Source organism: Melozone crissalis, unplaced genomic scaffold (genome assembly GCF_028551555.1).
Source record: "Melozone crissalis strain CALT ecotype California unplaced genomic scaffold, PUWL_Pcris_2 ptg000064l_1, whole genome shotgun sequence".
NCBI lineage: Eukaryota > Metazoa > Chordata > Aves > Passeriformes > Passerellidae > Melozone > Melozone crissalis.
The window spans coordinates 1,078,432-1,104,198 of record NW_026535842.1 but is presented as its reverse complement, the minus strand read 5'-3'; the positions used below and the strand labels follow the sequence as shown (position 1 = coordinate 1,104,198).

The 25,767-nt window shown below is 58.9% G+C and overlaps 1 protein-coding gene across 2 annotated transcripts; it reads left to right on the top strand.

Annotated features, from left to right (window-relative positions):
- Positions 1-10,990: 10,990 nt before the first annotated feature.
- Positions 10,991-23,856, top strand: SEMA4C (semaphorin 4C). Of its 2 annotated transcripts, none has more exons than XM_054289176.1 (15): positions 10,991-11,007; positions 12,752-12,895; positions 15,687-15,835; positions 15,919-15,981; positions 16,779-16,877; positions 17,635-17,731; positions 17,813-17,929; positions 18,006-18,151; positions 18,997-19,172; positions 19,936-20,080; positions 20,737-20,959; positions 21,376-21,491; positions 21,580-21,737; positions 22,296-22,366; positions 22,849-23,856. In XM_054289176.1, the coding sequence occupies exons 2-15, from the start codon at positions 12,787-12,789 to the stop codon at positions 23,688-23,690; spliced, it is 2,511 nt and encodes an 836-aa protein (XP_054145151.1). In that variant the 5' UTR covers positions 10,991-11,007; positions 12,752-12,786; the 3' UTR covers positions 23,691-23,856. The 2 variants fall into 2 exon arrangements, with proteins under 2 accessions (XP_054145151.1, XP_054145150.1); XM_054289175.1 differs by lacking the exon at positions 10,991-11,007 and adding an exon at positions 11,205-11,225.
- The last annotated feature ends 1,911 nt before the right edge of the window (positions 23,857-25,767 follow it).

The window sequence follows — 25,767 nt, the reverse complement described above, 5'->3', positions numbered from 1 at the left end:
AAAAATCCCATTCACAAATTCCCATTAAAATCCCATCCAAAAAATCCCATCCAAAAAATCCCATTCACAAATTCCCATTAAAATCCCATCCAAAAAATCCCATCCAAAAAATCCCATTCACAAATTCCCATTAAAATCCCATCCAAAAAATCCCATCCAAAAAATCCCCTTTACAAATTCCCATTAAAACCCCATTTTAAAAACCCCATTTAAAATCAAAAAAAATTCCCATTAAAACCTCATAAATACCCCAAAAACCCCCCCAAAAAACCCCAAAAATTCCATAAAACCCCCAAAAAAAACCCCTAAAAATTCCCATAAAAACCCCAAAAATTCCCATAAAACCCCAAAAATTCCCATAAAATCCCCCAAATCCCCACCAAACCCCAAATTTGCCATTTCCCACACTCACGTTGGCCGACAGCGTGCAGCGCACCACGGCCTCGTCCCCCTCCAGGTCATCGTCCGACGCCTCGTCCCGAACCTCCCCGTAGATGTCCTCGTCCCCCTCCTGTGGGGACACTTCTCATTTTACCCCCTTTTCCTCAAAAATCCCTTTATTCCTCAAAAATCCCATTTTTTCCCACACAAAATCATTTTTTTCCCCTTAAAAATCTCTTCTTTTTTGCCTCTTTTGCCCCCCAAAATTCCGTTTTATTTCTTTCCTCCCAAAACATGGGATGAAGGGAAATGGGATAAAGGGAAATGGAAAAAGGATGGAGGAAAATGGGATAAAGGGAAATGGGATCAAGGAAAATGAGATAAAGGTGGTGCCATGAAAAGAATGGGATAAAGGAAAATGGGATAAAGGAAAATAAATGGGATCAAGGAAAATGGAAATGGGATAAAGGAAAATGGGATCAAAGGGGAACCAGGAGGAAAATGGGATAAAGGGAAAAGGATTTAAGGGAAATGGGATTCAAGGGAAGTGGAAATGGGATTTAAGGGAAATGGGATAAAGGAAAATGGAAATGGGATGAAGGAAATGGGATGGAGGGAAATTGGATAAAATAAAATGGAAACGGGATAAAATAAAATGGAAACGAGAGAAAGGAAAATGGGATCAATGGGGAGCCAGGAGGAAAATGGGATAAAGGAAAATGGGATAAAGGAAAATGGGAAAAAGGAAAATGGGATAAAGGAAAATGGAAATGGGATCAAGGAAAATGGGATCAATGGGGAACCAGGAGGAAAATGGGATAAAGGAAAATGGGATAAAGGAAAATGGGAAAAAGGAAAATGGGATCAATGGGGAGCCAGGAGGAAAATGGGATAAAGGAAAATGGGATAAAGGAAAATGGGAAAAAGGAAAATGGGATCAAGGAAAATGGAAATGGGATCAAGGAAAATGGGATCAATGGGGAACCAGGAGGAAAATGGGATAAAGGAAAATGGGATAAAGGAAAATGGAAATGGGATCAAGGAAAATGGGATCAAGGAAAATGGGATCAATGGGGAACCAGGAGGAAAATGGGATAAAGGGAAATGGGATTCAAGGGAAATGGAAATGGGATTTAATGGAAATGGGATTTAATGGAAATGGGATTTAAAGGAAATGGGATTTAAAGGAAATGGGATAAAGGTGGTTCCATGAAAAAAATGGAATAAAGGAAAATGGGATAAAGGGAAATGGGATAAAGGAAAATGGAAATGGGATGAAGGAAATGGGATGGAGGGAAATGGGATAAGAAAATGGAAATGGGATCAAGGAAAATGGGATAAGTGGGGAACCAGGAGGGAAATGGGATAAAGTGAAAAGGATACAAGGGAAATGGGATTTAAGGGAAATGGAAATGGGATAGAATAAAATGGGATAAAGGTGGTGCCATGAAAAGAATGGGATAAAGGAAAATGGAAATGAGATGGAGGGAAATGGAAATGGGATAAAGGAAAATGGAAATGGGATCAAGGAAAATGGGATCAATAGGGAACCAGGAGGGAAATGGGATAAAGTGAAAAGGATTTAAGGGAAATGGGATTCAAGGGAAATGGGATCAAGGTGGTTCCATGAGAAGAACGGGATAAAGGAAAATGGGATCAAGGAAAAAGGAAATGGGATCAAGGAAAAAGAAAATGGGATCAAAGAAAATGGGATCAAAGGGGAACCAGGAGGAAAATGGGATAAAGGAAAATAGGACAAAGAAAAATGGAAATGGGATGGAGGGAAACGGGATAAAGGAAAATGGAAATGGGATAAAGGAAATAGGATGGACGGAAATGGGATAAGAAAATGAAAAGGGGATAAAGGAAAATGGGATCAGTGGGATCAAGGAAAATGGGATCAGTGGGGAGCCAGGAGGGAAACGGGACACAGGAAAATGGGATGAAGGAACATGGGGCCACGGGCAAGGGGACAGGGGTGACCCCACAGGGGCCGGAGCCGTCCCCACCTCCTCGTCGGACTCGAACTGCACGTTCACCCCGTAGGTCTCATCGATGTTGTCATCTGCAGGGAGCAGGGCATGGAATGGCTGGGAATGGCTGGAATTCCACATGGGATCCACCCAGAATCCACCCGGAATCCACCCAGAATCCACCCGGAATCCCACATGGGATCCACCTGGAATCCACCCAGAATTCATCTGGAATCCACCCAGAATTCACCCGGAATCCCACATGGAATTCACTGGGAATTCCTGCAATTCTGACTGGGATCCACCCAAAATCCACCCGGAATCCCACACGGAATGGCTGGGAATGGCTGGAATTCTGACTGGGATCCACCCGGAATCCACCCAGAATTCACCAGGAATTCCCTCAGAATCCACTCAGAATTCCACATGGGATCCACCTGGAATCCACCCAGAACTCATCTGGAATCCACCCAGAATTCACCCGGAATCCCACATGGAATGGCTGGGAATGGCTGGAATTCTACATGGGATCCACCCGGAATCCACCCAGAATTCATCTGGAATCCACCCAAAATGCACCCGGAATTCCTGGAACTCTGACTGGGATCCACCCAGAATTCCACATGGAATTCATCTGGAATCCACCCAGAATCCCACATGGAATTCACTGGGAATTCCTGGAACTGTGACTGGGATCCACCCAAAATCCACCCGGAATCCCACACGGAATGGCTGGGAATGGCTGGAATTCTGACTGGGATCCACCCGGAATCCACCCAGAATTCACCAGGAATTCCCTCAGAATCCACCCAGAATTCCGCATGGGATCCACCTGGAATCCACCCAGAATTCAGCTGGAATCCACCCAGAATTCACCCGGAATTCCTGGAATTCTGACTGGGATCCAGCCAGAATTCCACATGGAATTCACTGGGAATTCCCTCAGAATCCACATGGGATCCACCCCCAATTCACCCGGAATCCCAAAAAAATCCCCAAAAAAATAAATAATAATCCTGACAAGATAAAAAATGAAACCCTGAAAAAAGCCAATAAAACTGATAATATAATAATATATATGTATATAGTAATATCGAAAATAATCAAAAAACCTTTAAAACTCCTCTCAAAATCGCGGAAAATTTGCAAAACAGTCATTAAAAAATCCTAAAAAAAATCCCCGAAGAATAAAAAAATTAAAAAATATTTATAAAGCAATAGAGGAAAAAAAATATTTTAAAATTCTGAAAAAATCCTCCAAAATTTTTTTTAAAATTGCGAAAAAAATTGCGAAAAATCCCATTAAAAACCCCCAAAAAATCCCAGAAAAACCCCAAAAAATCCCTAAAAAAATCCCAAAAAATCCCCAAATTCCCAGTTTCTCCCTACCCATGTTCTGGATGTCCTTGTCCCCGCCGTAGTCGCTGATCTTCTTGCCCAGGTTGACCAGCACGTGGTAGCGCGTGTCGTCGGCGGGGCCCAGCAGCAGCTCCACCTCCCGGCGCCGCTCCTTGTCCCGCAGCTTCTCGTTCTTCAGCACGGCCAGGACCTCGTCCGCGGCCCCGCACAGGATGTCCCGGGGCTGGGGAGGGACAGGACAGCGGGAACGCTGAGCTGGGACCGGCCTGGGGACACCTGGGACACTGGGAGATGTCCCAGCTCGTGGTGGGACCAGGTTGGTGTTCCTCAAACCCAAACCATCCATGGTTCCGTGTGGAGATGTGGGTGGGATTTTGGGAAATTACATTGGGTGAGGAGCTGGGATCCTTAGAAGTGTCCAAGACCAGGCTGGGGCCACCTGGGACACTGGGAGCTCGTGGTGGGACCTGATGAGCTTTGGTGTTCCTCAAACCCAAACCATCCATGGTTCCGTGTGGAGATGTGGGTGGGATTTTGGGAAGGAGCTCTTCCTTTTGGGAGTGATGAGGGGCTGGGATCCCTGGAAGTGTCCAAGACCAGGTTGGAGCCACCTGGGACACTGGGAGATGTTCCACCTCGTGGTGGGACCAGGTGAGCTTTGGTGTTCCTCAAACTCAAACCATCCATGGTTCCATGTTCTGGTTTAGGTGGGATTTTGGGATTGAGTTCTTCCTTTTGGGGGTGATGAGGGGCTGGGATCCCTGGAAGTGTCCAAGGCCAAGTTGGAGCCACCTGGGACACTGGGAGATGTCCCAGCTCGTGGTGGGACCAGGTTGGTGTTCCTCAAACCCAAACCATCCATGGTTCCGTGTGGAGATGTGGGTGGGATTTTGGGAAATTACATTGGGTGAGGAGCTGGGATCCTTAGAAGTGTCCAAGGCCAAGTTGGAGCCACCTGACCCAGTGAAAAATGTCCCAGCCCATGGTGGGACCTGATGAGCTTTGGTGTTCCTCAAACCCAACCCATTCCATGGTTCCATATGGACATTTGGGTGGGATTGTGGGAAGAAATATTGGGTGAGGAGCTGGGATCCCTGGAAGTGTCCAAGACCAAGTTGGAGCCACCTGGGAGATGTCCCAGCTCATGGTGGGACCAGATGAGCTTTGGTGTCCTTCAAACCCAAACCATCCATGGTTCCATGGGCAGGTTTAGGTGGGATTTTGGGAAATAATATTGGGTGAGGAGCTGGGATCCTTAGAAGTGTCCAAGGCCAAGTTGGAGCCACCTGGGACACTGGGAGATGTCCCAGCTCGTGGTGGGACCAGGTTGGTGTTCCTCAAACCCAAACCATCCATGGTTCTGTGTGGAGATGTGGGTGGGATTTTGGGAAATTACATTGGGTGAGGAGCTGGGATCCTTAGAAGTGTCCAAGACCAGGCTGGGGCCACCTGGGACACTGGGAGCTCGTGGTGGGACCTGATGAGCTTTGGTGTTCCTCAAACCCAAACCATCCATGGTTCCGTGTGGAGATGTGGGTGGGATTTTGGGAAGGAGCTCTTCCTTTTGGGAGTGATGAGGGGCTGGGATCCCTGGAAGTGTCCATGACCAGGTTGGAGCCACCTGGGACACTGGGAGATGTTCCACCTCGTGGTGGGACCAGGTGAGCTTTGGTGTCCCTCAAACCCAAACCATCCATGGTTCCATGGGCAGGTTTAGGTGGGATTTTGGGAAATAATATTGGGTGAGGAGCGGGGATCCTTAGAAGTGTCCAAGACCAGGTTGGAGCTACCTGGATCTATGCAAAGTGCAGGACCCATGGTGGGACCAGATGAGCTTTGGTGTCCTTCCAACCCAACCCATTCCATGGTTCCATGTGGAGATTTGGGTGGGATTTTGGGAAATTATATTGGGTGAGGAGTTGGGATCCTCAGAAGTGTCCAAGACCAAGTTGGAGCCACCTGGGACACTGGGAGATGTTCCACCTCATGGTGGGACCTGATGAGCTTTGGTGTCCTTCAAACCCAAACCATCCATGGTTCCATGTTCTGGTTTAGGTGGGATTTTGGGATTGAGTTCTTCCTTTTGGGGGTGATGAGGGGCAGGGATCCCTGGAAGTGTCCAAGGCCGTTCTGAGCCACCTGGGACACTGGGAGATGTCCCAGCTCGTGGTGGGACCTGATGAGCTTTGGTGTCCTTCAAACCCAAACCATCCATGGTTCTGTGTGGAGATGTGGGTGGGATTTTGGGAAATTATATTGGGTGAGGAGCTGGGATCCTTAGACGTGTCCAAGGCCGAGTTGGAGCCACCTGACCCAGTGAAAAATGTCCCAGCCCATGGTGGGACCAGATGAGCTTTGGTGTCCTTCCAACCCAAACCATCCATGGTTCCATGGGCAGGTTTAGGTGGGATTTTGGGAAATAATATTGGGTGAGGAGCTGGGATCCTTAGAAGTGTCCAAGGCCAAGTTGGAGCCACCTGGGACACTGGGAGATGTCCCAGCTCGTGGTGGGACCTGATGAGCTTTGGTGTCCCTCAAACCCAAACCATTCCATGGTTCCACGCAGGCATTTAGGTGGGATTTTGGGTGAGGAGCTGGGATGGAATCCCCAGAGAAGCTGGAATCCCTGGAAGTGTCCAAGCCCAGGCTGATCCAGCAGAAAACATCTCAACCCATGGTAGAACTTCACAACCCCTTCCAACCCGACGCATTCCATGGTGGGATTTTGGGTGAGGAGCTGGAATGGAATCTCCAGAGCAGCTGGAGAAGGGTCCAACCCAAGTTCATCCAGCAGAAAACATCTCAACCCATGGTAGAACCCATCCAACCCAACCCATCCCGCACCTCCCAACCCCATCCCACGGGGCCACCAGGGCTGGACCCCCAATCCCAAACCCCAGAGGTGCCCCCAGATCTCACCTGGTCGCCCAGGGCAGCCTGGATGAAGCTCAGGAGAACCTCGTAGGTCTCTCGCGTCTCCTTGGTCTTGGGCTTGTAGATGATGCCCACCATCTCGTCGATGCCCTCGGACAGCAGCGTGTAGCCCTTCATCTTGTTGATGTCGTGCCTGTCCTCGTCCCTCTTCCTCCTCCTGGGAAATTGGGGAAAATTGGGAATTAGGGGTGCTCAGGGAGCAATTCCTGATTTTTCTGAGCCTTTTTTCCCCAAAAAAACACGATAAAAATGGATTTATTTTCGGTTTTTTGTGATGATTTTGGTGGCTCACAGTTGGGGTTGGTTCGGGGTTTTGGGTTTCCCAATCACTCATGGCCAAATCGGCTTTTTCTAAAAAATTTATTCAAAAAAATTGAGAAAAAAATTGATTTATTTTCATTTTTATAGATGATTTTGGTGGCTTCCAGTTGGGGTTGGTTTGGGGTTTTGGGCTTTCCAACGCTAAAAATTCCTTCAGGGCCAAATCCTGCTTTTTCCAGATTGATTTACTCCAAAAAGTTGAAAAAAAATTGATTTATTTTCATTTTTTTTAGATGATTTTGGTGGCTCACAGTTGGGTTGGTTCGGGGTTTTGGGTTTCCTAACCCCAAATGTTCCCTCATGGTCAAATCCTGCTTTTTCCAGATTGATTTATTCCAAAAAAATTGAGAAAAAATGGATTTATTTTCATTTTTTTTAGATGATTTTGGTGGCTCCCATTAGGGTTAGTTTGGGGTTTTGGGTTTCCCAATCACTCATGACCAAATCCTGCTTTTTCAAAAAAATTTTATTCAAAATAAACGTGGAAAAAATGGATTTATTTTCATATTTTTAGATGATTTTGGTGGCTCCCATTAGGGTTGGTTCGGGGTTTTGGGTTTCCCAATCACTCATGGCCAAATTTGCTTTTTTCAAAAAATTTATTCAAAAAAATTGAGAAAAAAATTGATTTATTTTCATTTTTTTTAGATAATTTTGGAGGCTCCCAGTTGGGGTTTGTTTGGGGTTTTGGGTTTCCCAACCCCAAAAGTTCCTTCAGGCCAAGTCCTGCTTTTTCCAGATTGATTTATTCCAAAAAATTAAGAAAAAAAAATATTTATTTTTATTTTTTTAGATGATTTTGGTGGCTGTCAGTTGGGTTTGTTTGGGGTTTTGGGTTTTCCACCCCCAAAAATCTCCAAAAAATCCCCAAAAAATGTTGAGTTGGAAAAGAGGAAGCTCCGAAACAAAGGAAATTTTTTGGGATATTTAGCACCAAGAAAAGTAGATTTTTTGGGATATTTAGCACTAGGAAGAGAAGATTTTTTTTGGATATTTAGCACCAACAAAAACATTTTTTTTTTCAAATTGGGCACCAAATTAGGAGATTTTTGGGGAAATTGGGTACCATGAAAAGCAAGTTTTTTGGGATATTTAGCACCAAGAAAAACAGATTTTTTTGAATATTTACTACCAAAAACCCCAAATATTCTGGGATACTTAGCACCAAAAAAATCCGATTTTTTGAGAAATCAACCACCAGCAAAAATCAACTTTTCCGAACCCGAACCGCAACCTCTCCCACCATTTCTCCCGCGATCCCAGGATGAAAATTCCCTGAAAATTCCCAATTTTTGCTGCTCACTTGGCTCTCCTCTCCTCCTGCATCTGGGGTTTGGTTCTCTGGGCCTTGTCCCCCATGCGCGTCCCCTCGAGCTTCCCCACCAGCGACAGAACCTCCCCCGTGGGCTCGTCCCGGCGCGTGCGGTCGATCAGCGAGCGGTCGGCCTGCAGCACCAGGTTGGAGTTCTGGGGGAAAAAACGGGAAAAATGGCATTAAAATGGGATAAAATGGGGTAAAATGAAATTAAAATGGGGTTAATATGGGGTAAAAGGAGGTAAAATAGGATTAAAATGGCATTTGGGGTGACGGGAATGGGGTTGAGGGGGTGAACTGGGACTGGAAGAAGTCGAGGGGGTCCCGGGATTGGGGGTCCCAAAATGGGGCTGGGGAACCCCAAACTGGGACAAGGGAATCCCAAACTGGGGTCCGAGTTGCCGGTACGAGGCTGAGGTCCCACACCGCGTCCCAGTTGGGGTGGAGGGAGCTCACGGTAACGGGACGGGCTCACGGTCCCGGGGTGCGCCCATGGTAACGGGACGGGCTCACGGTAACGGGACGGGGTTCAGGGCACCGAGCGCGCACTCACCGCTTTGTACTCATACTGCAGGCTACGGGCGGTCACGTCCGCCATGGCTGCGCCTGGAGCGGGGCCCCGAGCGGGGCCGGGACCGGGAGCGGGAACGGGAGTGGGAACGGGCCCTGATGAAGCCGCACGGCCGCCGCACCGGAAGCGCCCTCAGCAGAACTTCCGGGTTATGCGGAAACGCGCCTGCGCACGTGCGAGAGAGGCTCCGCCCATTACTCATTTTGATTGGTTGATACCAGCTAAATCCCGCCCCCACACCGGGAGCTGCCTGTGATTGGTCAGACGGCCACCCGCCATGATTTTGATTGACGTTCAAACGCCTGAAGTTGGCTGGGAGGGGCAGGGGGCGGGGTCAGTTCGAAGTTTGCCGCTTCCTATTGGTCGATTATGTGAAAACCACGCCCTCTGATCAGACCACGCCCCTTTCCGGTGTGAGGGCACCTGTGGTGCCCACGGTGGGGGGAGGCGACATCCCCGAATTGTCCCTGGGGAGGGCATCGAGGGGTCTCTGAGCATTTGGGGCATTGAGGGGTTTCTGGGTACTGGGGTGGTCCCTGGGCATTGAGGGGTCTGTGAGCATTTGGGGGTTCCGGGCAGTGTGGGGTCTGTGGGCCCTGTAGGGTCCCTGGGCATTGAGGGGTCTCTGGGCATTGAGGGATGCTTGGGCATTTGGAGGTAGCTGGGCATTGAGGGGTCCCTGGGCATTGAGGGGTCCCTGGGCACTGAGGGGTCCCTGGGCATTGAGAGGTCCCTGGGCATTTTGGGGTCCCTGGGTATTGGGGAATCCCTGGCTACTGGGGTGGTCCCTGAGCATTTGGGGGTCCTTGGGCATTGAGGGGTCTCTGGGCATTGGGGGGACCCTGGGCATTTGGGGCTGCCAGGGCACTTGGGGGTCCCTGAGTGCCCACCAGGGTTGTGTCTCCGTTCATTTCGGGGTGCCAGGGGACGCGGGCAGTGCCTCCCTCTCCCCATTCCCCTCCCTTGCTGGCTTTGGGGTCACAGCTTGGTGCCCACTGCCATGCCCTCATTATCTCGGCCCCGTTAATTAGCAGAGCGCAATGCCAGCGCCTGGAGAGGTGCCCGGCAGCCGTGTCAGCTCGGCCGTGTCCCAGCAGGGGTGGCACCACGTGGCACTTGTCCTGTCCCTGGAGGTGACCTGGCTGTGCTGCCACACCTGGTGCCCACCTGGGCTTTGTCCTTGTCCTCTCTGGGAAGGGATTCTGGGCACCAGGATGGCACCAAGATGGCACTGGGATGGCACTGAGGATGACACCAGGGATGGCACTGGTCAAACTGGGATGGATTGGGATGAGCTGAGTCAAACCGGGATAGGCCGAGCCTGGTTAAGCTGGGCTGAACTGAGCCAAACTGGGGTGGGTAAAACCAGGCTGAGCCGAACCAAGCCAGGCCAGTAAAGCCAGGCTGGGCTGACCCGGGTTAAACCAGACTGTGTGAACCCAAGCTGGGCTAAACCAAGCTGGATTGAGCTGAGCCTGCTTAAACTGGCCTGAACTGGGCTGAGCCCAACCGGGACACTCTGAACTGGGCCAAGCCTGGTTAAGCCAAGCGAGGCCAGTGGGCTGAACTGGGCTGAGGGGTTCTGGATGGGACCCAAACCGAGCCGAGCTGAGCTGGGCTGAACATCGTTGAGCCAACTGGTCCCAGTAAGACCCGACTGGTTCCGAGCGGACGCGGTTCCGACTGGACCGGGGTCCGATTAGACCCGAACGGTTCCGATTATACCCGAGCGGTTCCGATCCGATCAGACCCTCCCCGAACGGTTCCGATCTGACCCGAGCGGTTCCGATTAGACCCCAACGGTTCCGATCTGACCCGAGCGGTTCCGATCTGACCCGACCCGACCCGAGCCCCCTCCCCTGAGGGGGTCCGTGACGTCACGGGCGGGGCGGGGCCGCTCGGGGCCGCGCCGCGCGCTCCCCTCAGCGCCGCTCCCGCCTCCCGCTCCCCGGCCGGGCCCCCCCGCGCCCCCCGGAACCCCCGCCCCGCTCCGCCGCCTCCCTCCGCCGCCCCGCCCGGGCCCCCGCCCCGCTCCGTTCCGCCGCCCGCCTCCCGCCGCCCCGGCCGGGCCCCCCCGAACCCCCCCCGCGCCCGCCCCGCAGCCGCCGCCTCCCGCCCCGCCGCCGCCGCCGCCGCCGCCGCCGCGCCCTGAGGTGAGTGCGGGCCCCCCCCCGCCCCGCCCCGGTATTGTTGTGGCGGAGCCGCGGGGGCGGGAGGAGGAGGGGGAGGCGCTTTGTTCCTCCCGGTACCGGGGATCGCCGCCGGCTCCCTCCCCCCCCCATCCCCACCGCGATCCGCCCGTGGATGGGGGGGCCGGAATCGCCCCCTCCGCCGCTCGGAGCCGTCGGTGCAGCGGGAAATCCCCCCCACGGTAACGGCGGCGGGGAGCGGGGGGTGCCGGGGGCGCGGGGCTTGGGCGGGCAGCGCCGTGGGGAGCCGGGGGGGCACCGCCGTGGTGGCACCGTGTGGGGACCGGGGGTGGCACCGTGTGGGGACCGGGGCTGGCACCGTGTGGGGACCCCCCCCGGCCGGGCCCCTCAGGGCGCTCCCGGAGCGTCCAGCGCCAATTTCGGGGTTTGGCTTTGGCTGTGGCACCCCGAGGGTGCTGTCCCCGCTTTGGGCACCCGGCCGTGCCCCTGGCACCCCGGCCGTGCCCCGTGGCCTGTGGCACCGTGGCCGTGCTTTGTCCCTGTCGCCGTGCCTGTTGCAAGCCCAGCTGTGCCTGTTGAGCCCCGGCCGTGCCCGCGGCGGCTTGGCCGATCCTGTGGCACCCCAGCTGTGCCCAGGGCACCCCAAACTGGCCCAGGGCACCCCGGATTTGTCTCTTGTGCCCCGGCTGTGCTCGTGGCACCCCGATTTCTGCCCGTGGTACCCTGGCCAGGCCTGTGACAAACCCCCCCCCCCATCTTTGCCTGTGGGACCCCAATTCTCCATGTGGCACCTCAGCTGGCACCCCAAATGCGCCTGTGACACCCTAAATGTCCCTGTGGCACCCCGAATGTTCCCATGGCACCCCAGATGTGCCTGTCACACCCCAGATGTGGCCGTGACACCCCAACCATGCCCTTGGCACCCGAGATGTCCCTGTGACACCCCAGATGTTCCTGTGACACCCCAGATATGGCTGTCACACCCCAGCTGTGCCTGTCACACCCCAGCTGTGCCAGTGCCACGCCAGCTGTGCCCATCACACCCCAGCTGTGCCCATCACACCCCAGATATGTCCCTAGCACCCCAACTGTGCCAATGCCACCCCAGCTGTGGCTGTCACACCCCAGATGTGCCCGTCACACCCCAGCTGTGCCCATCACACCCCAGATATGTCCCTAGCACCCCAACTGTGCCAATGCCACCCCAGCTGTGGCTGTCACACCCCAGAGGTTCCTGTGACACCCCAGCTGTGCCCATCACACCCCAGATATGTCCCTAGCACCCCAACTGTGCCAATGCCACCCCAGCTGTGGCTGTCACACCCCAGCTGTGCCCATCACGCCCCAGCTGTGCCCGTGCCACCCTCCCCCGCCGCAGGAAGCCCGCCCGGGGGTGTCCCCCGTTCCCACGGCCCTTCCCGTCCCCCGCCCTCCCGGAAATCCTTCCCGAGCCGTCACCGGGGCCCCCCCGGGCCCCCCCGGTTTCCTGCTTCCCGCGGGGCCGGCCCGAACAATCCCCGCCGCATCCTGCCCGCCCCGGGCACCATCCAGGGCACCCCGGGGACACCGGGCAGGACGTGGGGGGTGGGCAGTGCCCGGTCCTGCCCCCCCTCCCCATTTCCTCGCCGTCCCCCGGGCATGGGGTGCCCCGGCCTCGTGACGGCGCGCTCAATGCCGCCTTGTGCCCGCGCCGCCCGCGTGACGCCGCCGCCCCGTGGCACTGACGGGGCCCCGTGTGCCCCCGCAGGGACCCCGCGGTGTCCCCAGCGCCGCGCCGGGGCCATGGCCGCTGTCACCGTGCTGCTGCTCCTTGGCACCGCTGCCGCCGGCGCTGCTGGCACCCCGGGCGCGTCGTGGAGCGCCGTGCCCAGGAGGACGGTGCCCTACGAGGGTGAGTGCCAGGGGATGGGGGACAGGGTGTGGGGTGTTGTCACCATCCCGGGTGGCTTTTGGCCCGTCCCTTCTCAGACAGTGCTGGGTGGGTGTCCCCAAAACTGGGGTGCAGGGGACACGCAGGGATGTGCCAGATGTGCCAGATGTGCCATCCCCAGTCCTGTGCCAGCACCTGGGGGCCACTGCCCGGTGCCGTGTCCCTTGTCCCATCCCTGTGCCGTGTCCCTTGTCCCCATCTCTGCCCTGTTTCCTGCTTATCTCTGCCCTGTCCCCTGTCCCCATCCTTGTGCCCTGTCCCCATCTCTGTGCCCAGTCCCCATCCCTCTGCCCTGTCCCCTGTCCCCATCCCTCTGCCAGGTCCTTTGTCCTGTCCCTCCTCCATGTCCCCTGCGTCCACGCCCTGCCACCATCCTGTCCCATCCGTCCCATCTGTCTGCGTGTCCCTTGTCCCATCGCTCTGCCATTTCCTGTCCCCACGCCCTGCCATCATCCTGTCCCGTCCCTCGGCCATGTCCCCTGTCCCTGTCCCTCTGCCGTGTCCAGTGCCCTGCCAGCACCTCGAGGTTCTGTCCTTGTCCTGTGCCAGCAGCCTCTGTCCCTGCCCTGTGCTGTCACCCTGTGTCCCCGTGCCGTGCCAGCTCCAGTGGCCCTGTCCCCGTGCCATGCCCAGTGTCCCCATGCTGTGCCACATTCCCCTTGTCCCCATGTGGTGGCAGTGCCCCCTGTCCTCTATCCCTGTCCAGTGCCACTGTCCCCATGCCATGTCCCTTGTCCCCATGCCCTCTGCTATGCCACTGTCCCTGTGCCTGAGACTTCAGTCCCTTCACTATGTCACTGTCCCCATGCTGTCCTCATGCCATGTCCCCTGTCCCCACACCTGGAGGTGTGCCTGTGCCATGTCCCTTGTCCCCACTCCTTCGCTGTGTCCCTGTCCCTGTGCAGTGTCCCTTGTCCCCACTCCTTTGCTGTGCCACTGTCCCTGTGCAGTGTCCCTTGTCCCCACTCCTTTGCTGTGTCCCTGTCCCTTGTCCCCACTCCTTCGCTGTGTCCCTGTCCCTATCCCGTGTCCCTTGTCCCCACTCCTTCGCTGTGTCCCTGTCCCTTGTCCCCATGGCCAGGCCCCCACCCTCAGCCGTGCCACCGCCCCCGTGCCGTGCCAGCCCCGTGTCCCCGTCCCCGCCCGGGGCCCTGGCGCTGTCCCCTCAATGGTTCCTTTCTGCAGAGCCCGGGGGGCACGGGGGGGTCCCTGCAAAGGCCACTGTGTTTGGTGACAAAGGGACCTTTGTGTGCCGCGGGGCCGGGGGTGGCCGGCGGGGGCGGGGGTGCCCTCGGGGGTCCCTGCCCTGCGTCCCCTTGTCCCCACAGAGCTGCGGGGGGGGGGGGTTGGGTCCCAGCTTGGTGTCCCCACAGAGCTGCGGGGGGGTCCCCAAGTTCCCACAGAGGTACAGGGGGGTCCCAGCTGGGTGTCCCCACAGGCTGTGGTGTCCCAGCCCAATGTCCCCATGTCCCCACACTCAGTAATGTCTCATCTCACTGTCCCTGTCCCTGCAGAGCTGCAAGAGGGATCTGACAGAGTTTGGGGGATGCTGTGGTGTCCCAGCCCGGTGTCCCCACACTTAGTAATGTCCCATGCTGCTGTCCCTGTCCCCACAGAGCTGCAGGGGGATCCCAGCCCGGTGTCCCCCCATTCTGTGGTGTCCCATTGTGCTGTCCCTGTCCCCACAGAGCTGCAGGGGGATCCCAGCCCGGTGTCCCCACACTCTGTGGTGTCCCATGCCGCTGTCCCTGTCCCCACAGGGCTGCAGGAGGGATCTGGCAGGGGTTGGGTGATGCTGTGGTGTCCCAGCCCGGTGTCCCCCATTCTGTGGTGTCCCATTGTGCTGTCCCTGTCCCCGCAGAGCTGCAGGGGTGTCCCAGCCCAGTGTCCCCACAGTCTGTGTGTCCCATTGTGCTGTCCCTGTCCCCGCAGAGCTGCAGGGGTGTCCCAGCCCGGTGTCCCCACAGTCTGTGTGTCCCATGCCGCTGTCCCTGTCCCCGCAGAGCTGCAGGGGTGTCCCAGCCCGGTGTCCCCACACTCTCCCCTGTCCCATCTCGCTGTCCCTGTCCCCGCAGAGCTGCAGGAGGGATCTGACAGAGTTTGGGGATGCTGTGGTGTCCCAGCCCGGTGTCCCCACACTCAGTAATGTCCCATGCTGCTGTCCCTGTCCCCGCAGAGCTGCAGGGGTGTCCCAGCCCGGTGTCCCCACAGTCTGTGTGTCCCATCTCGCTGTCCCTGTCCCCGCAGAGCTGCAGGAGGGATCTGACAGAGTTTGGGGATGCTGTGGTGTCCCAGCCCGGTGTCCCCACACTCAGTAATGTCCCATGCCGCTGTCCCTGTCCCCGCAGAGCTGCAGGAGGGATCTGACAGAGTTTGGGGATGCTGTGGTGTCCCAGCCTGGTGTCCCCACACTCTGCCCTGTCCCATCTCGCTGTCCCTGTCCCCGCAGAGCTGCAGGAGGGATCTGACAGAGTTTGGGGATGCTGTGGTGTCCCATCCCTGTGTCCCCACACTCAGTAATGTCCCATGCCGCTGTCCCTGTCCCCGCAGAGCTGCAGGAGGGATCTGACAGAGTTTGGGGATGCTGTGGTGTCCCATCCCTGTGTCCCCACACTCAGTAATGTCCCATGCCGCTGTCCCTGTCCCTGCAGAGCTGCAAGAGGGATCTGACAGAGTTTGGGGATGCTGTGGTGTCCCAGCCCGGTGTCCCCACACTCAGTAATGTCCCATGCCGCTGTCCCTGTCCCCGCAGAGCTGCAGGACACTGCCAAGCGTTTCTCCCAGGGCGGGGTCTCTCACTACCTGACGCTGACGCTGGACGAGGCCGAGGCGCTGCTCTACGTGGGTGCCCGCGAGGCCGTGTTCGCCCTGGCCACGGGCACCGTGGAGCTCAAGGCGGCGGTGAGGCCCCGGGGCACCCCAAACCGGGGTGGCATTCGGGGTGGGGGTGCCCTGCCGGCCCCTGACCCCTGTGCCACCCCCAGATCTCCTGGGAGGCGCCCGCGGAGAAGAAGGCGGAGTGCGTGCAGAAGGGCAAGAACAACCAGGTGGGCACGGGGGCATGGCGGGGTTTGGGGCACCGTGCCAGGGCTGTGTCCTTGTGCCATGACCTGTGTCCCTGTGCTCTGCCAGCTCCAGGGGTCCTGTCCTTGCGTCCTGGTGCCATGTTCTGTATCCTTGTGCTGTGCCAGCTCCAGGGGCTGTGTCCTTGTGTCCTGGTGCCATGTCCTGTGTCCCTGTGCTATGCCAGCTCCAGGGGCTGTGTCTTTGTGCCATGTCCTGTGTCTCATTGCTGTGCCAGCTTTGCCAGCTCCAGGGGCTGTGTCCTTGTGCCATGTCCTGTGTCCCTGTGCTGTGCCAGCTCCAGGGGTCCTGTCCCTGTGTCCCTGTGCCATGTCCTGTGTCCCTGTGCTGTGCCAGCTCCAGGGGCTGTGTCCTTGTGTCCTGGTGCCATGTCCTGTGTCCCTGTGCTGTGCCAGCTCCAGGGGTCCTGTCCCTGTGTCCTTGTGCCATGTCCTGTGTCCCCATGCCTTGCCACATTCCCCTTGTCCCCATGTGGTGGCAGTGCCCCCTGTCCTCTATCCCTGTCCCGTGCCAGTGTCCTCGTGCCATGTCCCCACTTCTTTTCTGTGCCACTGTCCCTGTGCCATGTCCCTTGTCCCCATGCCTGAAATGACAATTCCTTACTGTGCCACTGTCCCTGTGCCGTGTCCCTTGTCCCCATCCCTTCACTGTGCCACTGTCCCTGTGCCGTGTCCCTTGTCCCCACCCCTTTACGGTGCCACCTCCCCAGCGCCCCATCCCTTGTCCCTGTCCCCATTGATGTCCCTGTGTCCCCTCGCAGACCGACTGCTTCAACTACGTGCGCTTCCTGCAGAGCTACAACAGCTCCCACCTGTACGCGTGCGGCACCTACGCCTTCCAGCCCAAGTGCACCTACATCGTGAGTGTGTCCCCAAATCCCTGTCCCCAGCGTCCCCTGCCCTCCCCAGGGGTGGCCCTGTCCCCTGGGGTGACATTTAGGGTGGTTTTGTGGCGGTGAGAGCAGATTGGGGGCGTCTTTGTGCACTTGGGGTGTCCCAGATGGGTCACCTGAATCGGGGACACCCCTGGATGAGGGACAGGGACAGTCCCAGATGGGTCATCTTGGAGGGTCCCTGTCCCCAAGAGCCACTTCCAGAGGTGTCCCTGTCCCTCATCCAAGGGTGGTACAAGGTCATCCAAGACTGTTCCTATCTCAGAAGAATCATCCAGGGGCATCCATGTCCCTCATCCAGGAGTGTCCCTGTGCTGTGGAGGTGGCCCCAGGCTGTCCCTGCCCCCAGGAGGGTCATCCAGAGGTGTCCCTGTCCCTCATCCGAGGATGTCCCTGTCCCCAGGAGGGTCATCCAGGACTGTCCATGTCTCAGAAGAATCATCCAGGGGCATCCATGTCCCTCATCCAGGACTGTCCCTGTCCCCAGGAGGGTGGCCCAGGGCTGTCCCTGTCCCCAGCAGGGTCATCCAAGACTGTCCCTATCCCAGAACGACAATCAAGGGGCATCTCCATCGCTCATCAAAGGGTGTCCCTGTCCCCAGGAGGGTGGCCCCAGGCTGTCCCCGTCCCCAAGAGGGTCACCTGGAGGCTGTCCATGTCCCTGGGCCTGTGTGGGTGGCACAGACATGACCCAGCGCCCCCCACCCCACCCTGTGCCCCCCAGGAGCTCTCCGGCTTCACCCTGGACCCGGTGGCATTCGAGGACGGCAAAGGCAAATGTCCCTACGACCCCACCAAGGGCCACACCGGCCTCATCGTGGGTAGGTGACACCTCTGGGGACACGGGGGGGGTGGGGGGTGCCACCCGTGCCCGCCACCCCCCTTAAACACCTCCCTCACAGACGGGGAGCTCTACTCTGCCACCTTCAACAACTTCCTGGGCACGGAGCCCGTCATCCTGCGCAACCTGGGCCCGCACTACTCCATGAAGACGGAGTACCTGACCTCGTGGCTCAACGGTGGGGACACACGGGGGACAGGGGACACGGGAGGGGACGGGGGGCAGGGCACGGGTGTGACAAGGAGCTTTTGCAGAGCCTCACTTCGTGGCGTCGGCCTTCGTGCCCGAGAGCGCGGGCAGCGGCGACGACGACAAGGTTTACTTCTTCTTCAGCGAGCGCGCCGTGGAGTACGACTGCTACGCCGAGCAGGTGGTGGCACGGGTGGCACGGGTCTGCAAGGTACGCCTGGGGACACCTGGGGACACGCCCCGAGCTGTCTGAGGGTTGGGAAGTTGGCATGAGGTTTGGCAGTTGGGTGTGATTGCTGCACAGAGCAGGTGGTGGCACAGGTGGCATGGGTCTGCAAAGTACCTTGTCCTGGTGCCCATGGTCAGCATGGTGGCCCTGTCCTGTTGCCCATGGTGGCCTTGTCCCAGTGCCAGTGGTCACCATGGTGGCCCTGTCCTGGATGCCCATGGTGGCCTTGCTCATAGTCACCATGGTGGCCTTGTCTTGGATGCACATGGTGGCCTTGTCCTGAAGCCTGTGGTCACCATGATGGCCTTGTCCCAGTGACCATGGTGGCCTTGTCCCAGTGCCACTGGTCAGCATGGTGGCCTTGTCCTGGATGCCCATGGTGGTCTTGTCCTGGATGCCAATGGTGGTCTTGTCCTGGTGCCCGTGGTCACATGGTGGCCCTGTCCTGTTGCCCATGGTGGCCTTGTCCCAATGCCACTGGTCAGCATGGTGGCCTTGTCATGGTACCCATGGTGGCCTTTTCCTGGTGCCCGTGGTCAGCATGGTGGCCTTTTCCGGGTGCCCATGGTGGCCTTGTCCTGGTCCCCTTGGTGGCCTTGTCCTGCTGTCTGTGGTGTTCATGGTCATGGTGGCCATGTCCATGGTGGCCCCTGGTGGCCCTGTCCTGAAGCCCATGGCCCTGAAGCCCATGGTCACCACGGTGGCCTTGTCCTGGTGCCCATGGTGGCCCTGGTGCCTGTGGTACCCAGGGTGCCCACAGCGCCCACAGTGGCCACGTCCCAGTGCCCGCGGTACCCGCAGTGCCCGCAGCGCCCGCGTCCCCGCAGGGCGACGTGGGCGGCGCGCGCACGCTGCAGAAGAAGTGGACGTCGTTCCTGAAGGCGCGCCTGGTGTGCTCGGCCCCCGAGCAGCAGCTGCACTTCAACCGCCTGCAGGCCGTGTTCACCCTGCCCGGTGCCCGCTGGCAGGACACCGCCTTCTTCGGCGTCTTCCAGGCCCGCTGGTGAGTGCCCACCGTGCCCATGCTGGCCCTGGTGGCCCTGTCTCTGTGACCATGGTGGCCTTGTCCCAATGACCATGATGGCCTTGTCCTGGTGCTTATGGTGGCCTTGTCCCAGTGACCGTGGTGGCCTTGTCCCAGTGACCATGGTGGCCTTGTCCTTGTGTACATGGTGGTCTTGTCCCGGTGGCCCTGGTGCCCTTGTCCCAGTGACCATGATGGTCTTGTCCTGGTGACCATGGCAGCCTTGTCCTGGTGGCCATGGTGGCCTTGTCCCAGTGACCATGGTGGTCTTGTCCCTGTACACGTGGTGGTCTTGCCTTGGTCCCCATGGTCACTATGGTGGCCTCGTCTTGGTGCCCATGGTGCACTTGTCCTGATGACCATGGTGGCCTCGTCTCAGTGCCCGTGGTCACCATGTTGGCCTTGTCCCGGTGATCATGGTGGCCTTGTCCTGGTGCCCATGGTGCTCTTGTCCTGGTGCCTATGGTCACAATGGTGTCCTTGTCCCAATGCCCACGGTCACCATGTTGGCCTTGTCCTGGTGCCCATGGTGGCCTTGTCCTGGTGACCATGATGGTTTTGTCCTGGTGCCCATGGTCACTATGGTGGCTGTGTCCTAGTTCCCGTGGTGCTCATGGTGGCCTTGTCCTGGTGCCCATGGTGGCCTTGTCCCAGTTCTCATGGTGCCCAGGGTGGCCCTGTCCCAGTTCCCGTGGTGCCCACGGTGCCCCTGTCCCTTTGCCCACTCCGGTTGTGCCCGCAGGGGTGACGTGGACGTCTCTGCCATCTGCCGCTACCCCATCCTGGAGGTGAAGAAGGCCTTCGAGGGGCCCTACAAGGAGTACCGGGAGCAGGCGCAGAAATGGGGGCGCTACTCGGGCGAGGTGCCCACGCCCCGGCCCGGCGCGGTGAGAGCGACGGGCTGGGGGTGCCCTCTGAGGGTTGGCATCCATCCATGGGCTGGGGGTGCCCTCTGAAGGGTTGGCATCCATCCATGGGCTGGGGGTGCCCTCTGAGGGGTTGGGATCCATTCCTGGGCTGGGGGTGCCCTCTGAGGGTTGGCATCCATCCATGGGCTGGGGGTGCCCTCTGAGGGGTTGGGATCCATTCCTGGGCTGGGGGTGCCCTCTGAAGGGCTGGCATCCATCCCTGGGGCTGGTGGTGCCCTCTGAGGGGTTGGCATCCATCTGTTGGGCTGATGGTGCCTTCCGAAGGGTTGGCATCCATCCACGAGGCTAGTGGTGCCCTCCATGGGGTTGGCATCCATCTCTGGGGTTGGTGGTGCCCCCTGAGGGTTGGGATCCATCGGTGCCCCCTCAGATGAATTGGGATCCATCTGTGCCACCCTGAGCGGGATTTGGGACCCATCTGTGCCATCCCAAGAGGGATTGGGACCCACCTCAGTGCCCCCATGCCCTCCCATATGCCCTGACTGCCCCCATGTGCCCTGAGTTCCCCCCGTGCCCTCCCCATGCCCTGAGTTCCCCCCGTGCCCTCCCCATGCCCTGATGTTCCCCCCGTGCCCTCTCCCATGCCCTGACGGTGCCCCCTGTGCCCCTGGCAGTGCATCACGGACTGGCACCGGCAGAACGGCTTTGCCAGCTCCCTGGAGCTGCCCGACAACACGCTCAACTTCGCCAAGAAGCACCCGCTGATGGACGAGCCGGTGCCACCCCAGCGCGGGCGCCCGCTGCTGCTCAAGAGGGATGCCAACTTCACCCAGCTCGTGGTGGATCGCGTGGCAGGGCTGGACGGGGCCACCTACGAGGTGCTCTTCATTGGCACAGGTAATGCCAGGGACAGGGAATGCCAGGGACAGGGGGCACCTACGAGGTGCTCTTCATTGGCACAGGTAATGCCAGGGACAGGGAATGCCAGGGACAGAGGGCACCTATGAGGTTCTCTTCATTGGCACAGGTAATGCCAGGGACAGGGAATGCCAGGGGACACGGAATGCCAGAGGACAGGGGGCACAGGGACAGGGGGCACCTATGAGGTTCTCTTCATTGGCACAGGTAATGCCAGGGGACAGAGACAGCGGGACAGGGGGCACAGAGGGGACAGGGCATTAAGGAGACATGGCACCGAGGGACATGGCACAGCAGGGACATGGCACAGCAGGGACAGGGCACCATGGGGACAGGGCACCACGTGTCCAGCCCCGGGGTGCCCTATCGCTGATGCCCGCCGTGCCAACCCGCAGCTGACGGCTGGGTGCACAAGGCGCTGGATCTGGGCACCCGCATCCACCTGGTGGAGGAGCTGCAGGTGTTCGAGCCCGCCCAGCCCGTGGAGAGCCTGGTCCTGGCGGGCACCAAGGTGAGCGTGCCAGGGCTGGGGGCGGCAGCGTCACCGCGGTGCCGCCCAGCAGCGCCGCCTCACCGCCGTGCCCTCCCCGCCCTGGCAGAAGCTGCTGTTCGCCGGGTCCCGCCTGCAGGTGGCACAGCTGCCCCTGGCAGAGTGCGGGCGCTACCAGTCCTGCACCGACTGCGTGCTGGCACGGGACCCCTACTGCGCCTGGAGCCGCAACGGCAGCGCCTGCGTCCGCACCGACGGGCACAACGGGTACCGGGGCACGGGGATGGCACCCGGGGCACGGGGATGGCACCCAGGGCACGGGGATGGCACCCAGGGCACAGGGATGGCACCTGGGGCATGGAGATGGCACCCGGGGCATGGGGATGGCACCCAGGGCATAGAGATGGCACCCAGGGCATGGAGATGGCACCCGGGGCACGGGGATGGCACCCAGGGCATGGAGATGGCACCCGGGGCACGGGGATGGCACCCGGGGCACGGGGATGGCACCCGGGGCATGGGGATGGCACCCAGGGCACAAGGATGGCACCCAGGGCATGGGGATGGCACCCAGGGCATAGAGATGGCACCCAGGGCACGGTCAGGGTGGAGTTTGGGAAGGGTTCTGTCCCCAGAAGGGGCTGGCACTGCCCAGGGAATGGGCACTGCCCCAGGGAGCTCCAGGAGCCTTTGGATTTTGGGGTGTCTGTGCAGGGGTGCCCAGGGTGGCATTTTGGGGGTCTGTGCAGGGGTGCCAGGGGGGGATCAGTGATCCCTGGGGAGGGGGCACCACGGGTACCCCCTCACGGTGCCATCCTCCCGCAGCTCCCACCTGGTGCAGGACGTGCTGAGCTCCGACACCGGCGCCTGCTCCGTGCCACAGGTGGCCAAGCAAGGTGAGACCCTACTGGTGCCACACGGGTGTGCCCATGCCATCCCATGCCAACCCATGGATCCCATCCCATCCCATGGATCCCATCCCATCCCATCCCATCCCATGGACCTCATCGAATCCCATCCCACTGATCCCATCCCATCCCATGGATCCCATCCCATCCCATGGATCCCATCCCATCCCATCCCATCCCATGGATCCCATCTCATTCCATGGATCTCATCCCATCCCATCCCATCCCATCCCATGGATCCCATCCCACACCATGGATCCCATCTCATCCAATGGATCCCATCCCATCCATCCAATCCCATCCCATAGATCTCATCCCATCCCATCCCATCCCATCCCACCCCATGGATCCCATCCCATCCCATCCCATCCCATGGACTCCATCCCATCCCATCCCATCCCACCCCATGGATCCCACCCCACCCCATGGACCCCACCCCATGACGCCCCTGTCCCGCCGTGTCCCCGCAGGCTCCCTGACGCCCAAGAACGTGACGGTGGTGGCGGGCACCGACCTGGTGCTCACGTGCCGCCTGGCCTCCAACCTGGCGCGCGCCCTCTGGACCTTCGAGGGCCGGGCGCTGGCGGCGCAGCGGGTGCTGGTGCTGGGCGAGGCGCGGCTGCGGGCGCTGGTGGTGCCCGGCGCGGGCGCCCAGCACAGCGGCACCTACCGCTGCCTGGCCGAGGAGCAGGGCGCCCGCCTGCCCGCCCAGGAGTACCGCGTGGCCGTGCTGGCGGGCCCGGGCGCGCCCCTGGAGACGCGGGCGCCGCTGCAGAGCCCGGGCGCGGTGTGGGTGCTGGCCGTGTGCCTGGGCGCCCTGTGCCTGCTGCTGCTGCTGGCCGTGCTGTCGCTGTGGCGCCGCCTGCGCCGCGAGCTGGGCAAGGGCGCCAAGGCCATCGAGAGCACGCTGGTGTACCCCATCGAGCTGCCCAAGGAGATGCCCAGCCCGCGCTTCGTGCCCAGCGCCGCCTCCGACTCGGACGAGAAGCTCTGGGACCCGTCCAGTTATTACTACTCGGACGGCTCGCTGAAAATCGTGCCCGGGCACGCCGGCGCGGCGGGCGCGGCCCGCTGCCGCAACGGCGGCCCCGGCGCGGCCTCGCCGCCCGCCGCCGTGCCCGGGCAGCCGCTGCACTCGCCCACCCGCATCCACCTGGGGCCCCTGCGCGGCTCGGCCTCCAACGGGTACATCCGCCTGGCGCTGGGCGCCGAGGAGCGCCCGGCCTGCGCCGACCTGGCCGAGGAGCTGCGGCGCAAGCTGCAGCAGCGCCAGCCCCTGCCCGACTCCAACCCCGAGGAGTCGTCGGTGTGAGCCGTGCCCGCCTCCGCTCCGGGGGCTGCTGTGGGCACCGCGGAGCGGGCACGGCGGAGCTGATCCGGCTGGGGATGGGTGCCTGGCATCGGGATCCTGCTGGGGACGAGCGCCTGGCATCGGAACCCGGCTGGGGACGAGCACCTGGCATCGGAACCTGGCTGGGGATGAGCGTCTGGCATCAGATGGAGATGGCATTGAAACCCAGCTGGGGATGGGTGCCTGGCATCAGAACCCGGCTGGGGATGGGCACGTGGCACCAGGGCCTGGCTGAGGATGAGCATCTGGCATCAGAACCCAGCTTGGGACGGGCGCCTGGCACCAGGATCCAGCTGAGGACAAGCATCTGGCATCAGGACCCAGCTGGGTACAAGCGTCTGGCACTGGCACCCAGCTTGGGACGGGCGCCTGGCACCAGGATTCGGCTGGCAACGCACACTTGGCACTGGCACCCGGCTTGGGGACAGGATTGCCACGCTGGTACCCGCCCTGGGGACAGCAGGGTGACCCCAGTGCCCGGCTTGGGGACAGCAGTGTCACCGCAGGATCCACCCTGCGCCACCCCAGTGCCAGTGCCCACCTTGGGGACTGATACGTTGGCACTGGTGCCCACCTCGGGGACAGGATGGTCACCCCAGCGCCCACCTTGGTGACAGCAGTGTCACCCAGTGCCACCCTGGAAACGGGAGTGTCACCTCAGTGCCACCGACACGCTGGCATTGGTGCCCACCTTGGGGACAGGATTGGCACCCTGGCACCCAGCATTGTCACTTGGGCACCTCCCTTGGGGACAGGGCCGCCACCCTGGCACCGCTGCCACCCTGGCACCGCTGCCACCCTGGGCTCCCGGTGCCACCCCTTCGGTACGGCGTCCCCATGGAGGGACAGACGTGGGGACGCCCCCCGTGCCCACCTTGTGCCCGGTGCCCTCGGGACGATTTTTTTGGGCCGATTTCGGGTTTTTCTCCCTGACATTTTTCTATCTCCACCCCCTCCCTCCGTGCCCCCCTTGCCAGGGCTCTGTGCCCGCCCTGCCCTGGCATTTGTCCCCTTTGTCCCCTCCTGTCCCCAACCCCTGCACGCCCCCCTCCCCTTTTGTATAACCCCCCCCAGTGTAATTTATTTGTTACCGAAATGATATTTATTTGCTGTAAATACCTGAGTATTTTTATATTCATAATAAAAGGACTTCCAAAAAAAAAGCCAAAAACAAATCCTGGGTTTCTTTTTTCTATTTCTCTTTTTTCTTGGGGGGTTTTGGGGGAATTTTTGGGGAAATTTTGGGGAGGTTTTGGGGGAATTTTGGGGAGGCTTGGGGGAGTTTGGGGGAGATTTTTTGGAGATTTTGAGGGAGATTTGGGGATTTTTTGGGGAGGTTTTGGGGGAATTTTTGGGGAGATTTTTGGGAGGTTTTGGGGAAGTGTTTGGGGAGGTTCTGGGGAGATTTTAGTGGAGATTTTGGGGGAATTTTGGGGAGGTTTTGGGGGAGGTTTTTTGGGGGAGATTTTTTGGAGATTTTGAGGGAGATTTGGGGAAGTTTTTGGGGATTTTTTTTTTTTGAGGTTTTGGGGGAATATTGGGGAGGTTTTAGGGGAGATTTTGGGGAGGTTTATTTGAGATTTTGGCTGAGGTTTTGGGGGAGGTTTGGGGAAGTTTTTGGGGATTTTTTTGGGAGGTTTTGGGGGAGATTTTGGGGAATCTTGGGGAAGTTTTTGTTGAAGTTTTGGCGAGTTTTTGGGGGAGGTTTGGGGAGGATTTGTGGAAGGTTTTGGGGGAGATTTTGGGGAATTTTCGAGAGGTTTTGGGAAAGTTTTGGAGGAGGTTTTGGGGGAGATTTTGGGGAGGTTTCTTGGAGATTTTGGGGGAGATTTGGGGAAGTTTTTAGGGATTTTTTGGGGAGGTTTTGGGAGAATTTTGGGGAGGTTTTGGGAAAGTTTTCGTTGAGGTTTTGGCGAGTTTTTAGGGGACATGTGGGGGGAGGACTTGGGGAAGATTTTGGGGGAGATTTTGGGGAGGTTTCTTGGAGATTTTGGGGGAGGTTTGGGGAAGTTTTTAGGGATTTTTTGGGGAGGTTTTT